Genomic DNA, 3424 nt, shown 5'->3' on the forward strand with positions numbered 1-3424 from the left:
TCAGTGAGTCTGTCCTGGGTCCAGGCCTTCACTCTCAACTGCCACACGAACTTTCTTGCATTTGTAGCAGGCCTTGCGCCAGGAAAAATTCTTCGCTTTACAACACGGGCAGTCCCAATTTACTGAACTGCAGCCTGAGGCCGACTTCTCCTGGTGCTGGGATTTGGAGGCTTTTTTCCCTTTTGGCTGCTTGGCCTTCTGCCCCTGAGCCGGCCGTTTCTTTGGGTTTTCTCTCTTGCCACTGCTCCAGCTGTCCCCCAGGGGGGTCGCCTGAGGCCTCTGTGGGCCTTCTTCCTGCCTGTGGCTCCTGATAGGCCCCAAAGGGGGACTCCTCTGCGGACCTTCTCCCTGGCTGTCGTTTCTGCTGCCCCCGAGGGGGACAGTCCCCTGGGGCCTCTCCAGATCTTCCTCCTGGCTTTGGCTCCTGTTATCCCCCAAGGGGGCTATCCCCTGGGGTCTTTTTGGATCTTCTTCCTTGCTGTGGTTCCCACTGGCTCCTATGGTTACCATCCCCTGGGGCTTCTCTGGACCTTCTTCCTGGCTGTGGTTCCTGCTGTCGCCCAGGGTAACCAGCTCCTGGGGCCTATCTGGATCTTCTTCTTGGCTGTGGCTCCAACCATCTTCAAGGGGGACCATCCCCTGGGGCTTCTCCGGGCCTTCTTTCTGGCTGTGTCTCGAACTATCTTCAAGGGAGATTATCCCCTGAGGCTCCTCTGGACCTTTTTCCTGGCTGTGGCTTATGATTTCCCCCAAGGGGACTGTACCCTGGAGGACCTCAGGACCTTCTTCTTGGATGTAGCTACTCTGATCCCATGGTGGGGCCATCTCCTGGAAGCCCACTGCAGCCCATGGGCCAGGTGGGTAAATCTCCAGAGGAGGCATCTGAAGTGGGACCACTGCAGCTTCTGCTCCCATGACTACTGCTGGTGGTAGAGGTGGCATGAATGGGAATCCCACTGGGAATGGTGCGTGGCATGAAACTGGGTATGGCACAGGTGTTGGCAGAGGGGGTTGCATGGCCTGGGCCAAGGGACTGGGGGGTCCCGGCACATAAGAAACAGCTGTCGGGGGTGGCATGGGGGCCTCAAAATACAGCCTACCATGCACCCCCATGGTCACATCTCTCTGCTGCTCTGCATTCAAGGGCCATGCTGCGGCCCCGAGCTGCTCGACTGGAGGCCCAGGCACTATTCCAGGGACCAGTGGGGTGAGCGGGACAACCTGGGCTGCCCTCTCGAGCTGGAGCAGCCGCCCACGAAGCATATCACACTCATTCTGTGCCTGGTGCAGGGCAGCCCCTGCACAGTGCAGCTGCGCAGCCATCTCCTCACGCTCCTGTCGCAGCTGCTGTAGCTGGGAGGTCAGAGCCCAGAAAGCAGTATCACGCTCCTCTAACTGCACCTGCAGGCGCCGTATGAGGCGCGCTTGCTGCTCCTGCTGCCTCGCGGCCACTCGCACACTCAAGGCCAGCGCGCTCCAGGCGCAGGCCCTCTTGATGGGACTTGGCACCTGCGGGTCGTCCACGACGGCCAGAAGCTGGTCCTCTACCTCATTCCAGGGCCGCGAGCGGAAGGCCATGTAGAAATCCGGACTTCCCCCATTCATGAGGACTTCATTGTTGATGAACTTGATCACCTCGTTGTGGCGGAACCCGCTGGCGTGGTCCCCGTAGTCCATGGCCATGGCCGCCGCGGCCTAGTCAGCGGAGCGCCTCACAGGCGATGCGGCCCCTGGCGCGGCAGATGAAGGCTGCTGCCGCCCACAGTTCCGACCCCCGCCTCCCTGCTCGGTCCTGCTTCAGTCCTAGCCCAGTCCTGGCCAACTCCTGGGCCTCTTCCCTTCCTCACTCCCTCCTTTTCCTCACAGAGTACGGCAGACTCCCTCACCAGGCCAACCCCTGCCGGGCGACGGTGTCCCCCGTCACAGAGATGAGCTCTGAGCCACGCGACAGCGTGACACGTCATAGACATGCGCTCTGAGTCACACCGCAAGGCCTGCTGGGATGGACGTCCCTTGGCAGAGTGCCCCCTATGGGGCGAACAGGCCAGATGGCTGCACTGGGTGCTGCAGTGAGCCCATAGAAGGCTTTTTATTGTTTCCAACAACTTTGGAAGAATAATATCCAGCATAATGGAAGGAATTCCTAGCTGGGTGGTTGAGTTGCATAGGTAGGTATAGTTCTACTCTTTTCTCAGCTCCATCTCTCATAACTCATAGGTGATACTTCAAACCTCCAATACAGTCACTCATACTGTCTGTGCACTTCCTTCCTCATCCTGCACAGGTGAACTTGGAGTTCCTGTCATCAAGAAAATCCAGTGATTGAGCCATAAATTCCCTGAACTCTCCCTATAAATTCTCTGTCATGTTTACCTAATCGACTCTATTCTCAAAAGCTTTCTTCTTTTGGACTAGGTGCTCCTCTCGTGATCTGGGCTTCCCTACAAGAAATGGCTCAAGGAGTCCTTCAGGCTGCACTAAATAGTAACTGGAATCCACACAAAGAAATAAAGCACACACTAAAGGTAACTACGTACGTAGCTAAATCCAGAAGACAGTATTAATGTATTTTTTAACTCCTCTTTTTTAATATATGATTTAAAAGATGACTGCATAAAACAATACAAATCGATCTTCACAGGCACACAATGTATAAAGATGTAATTTGTGGCAATAACAAAATAAGGGATAGGTGGAGCTATATAGGAGCAATGATTTTGTATACTATTGAAATTAAGTTTGTATTAGTCCAAAATATACTGTTATAAGTCAATGTGTTAAATGTAATTCCCAGAGCAACCACTAAGAAAATAACTAAAAAATATACAGAAAAGGAAATGAGAGATCAAAATGGTACACTACAAAAAAAGAAATCAATGAAACACAAAAGAAGGCAGTAATGGAGGAATTGGGGTGGGGGGAAATATAAGACATATTAGGAAACAAATAGTAAAATATCAGAAGTCTTTCCTTATCAGTAATTATATTAAATGAAACTAGATTAAACTCCAGTTAACAGGCAGACATTAGCAGAATGGATAATTTTTTTAAAAACATGATCCAAAAATGTTATCTATAAGAGATTCATTTTAGATTCAAAGATGCAAATTGGTTGAAAGTAAAAAGGTGGGAAAGGCTGTTCTGTGCAAACAGTAAGCAATTGAGAACTAGCATGGCACTCTAAATATCAGAAAAAGTAGACTTTAAGAAAAAAATATTAAGATAAAAAGTAGGGTATTATATAATGTTTAAAAAGGGCCAGTCCATCAAGAAGATATCAATTATAAATATATGTGCACCCTATGTATGCCTATAACAACAGAGTCTCAAAATACATATCAAAAATGGAATGGAGGGGAGATAGAGGAAGTTCTACAGGAATAGTTGGAGATTTCAATACTCTATTTTCAATAATTGATAGAAA

At 50.3% G+C, this 3424-nt stretch overlaps 1 protein-coding gene across 1 annotated transcript; it reads right to left on the reverse strand.

Annotated features, from left to right (window-relative positions):
• TEX13D (TEX13 family member D) lies at positions 1-1683 on the reverse strand. The gene has a single exon (XM_046673767.1). It carries the CDS (start codon positions 1681-1683, stop codon positions 1-3), a length of 1683 nt encoding a protein of 560 aa, XP_046529723.1.
• Positions 1684-3424: the final 1741 nt, after the last annotated feature.

This window comes from Equus quagga, chromosome 10 (genome assembly GCF_021613505.1).
Source record: "Equus quagga isolate Etosha38 chromosome 10, UCLA_HA_Equagga_1.0, whole genome shotgun sequence".
NCBI classification, from domain to species: Eukaryota; Metazoa; Chordata; class Mammalia; order Perissodactyla; family Equidae; genus Equus; species Equus quagga.

Bases quoted from the DNA above. Each gene is read 5' to 3' on its own strand.
- TEX13D (XM_046673767.1), bottom strand. From the start codon at position 1,683: ATGGCCATGGACTACGGGGACCACGCCAGCGGGTTCCGCCACAACGAG.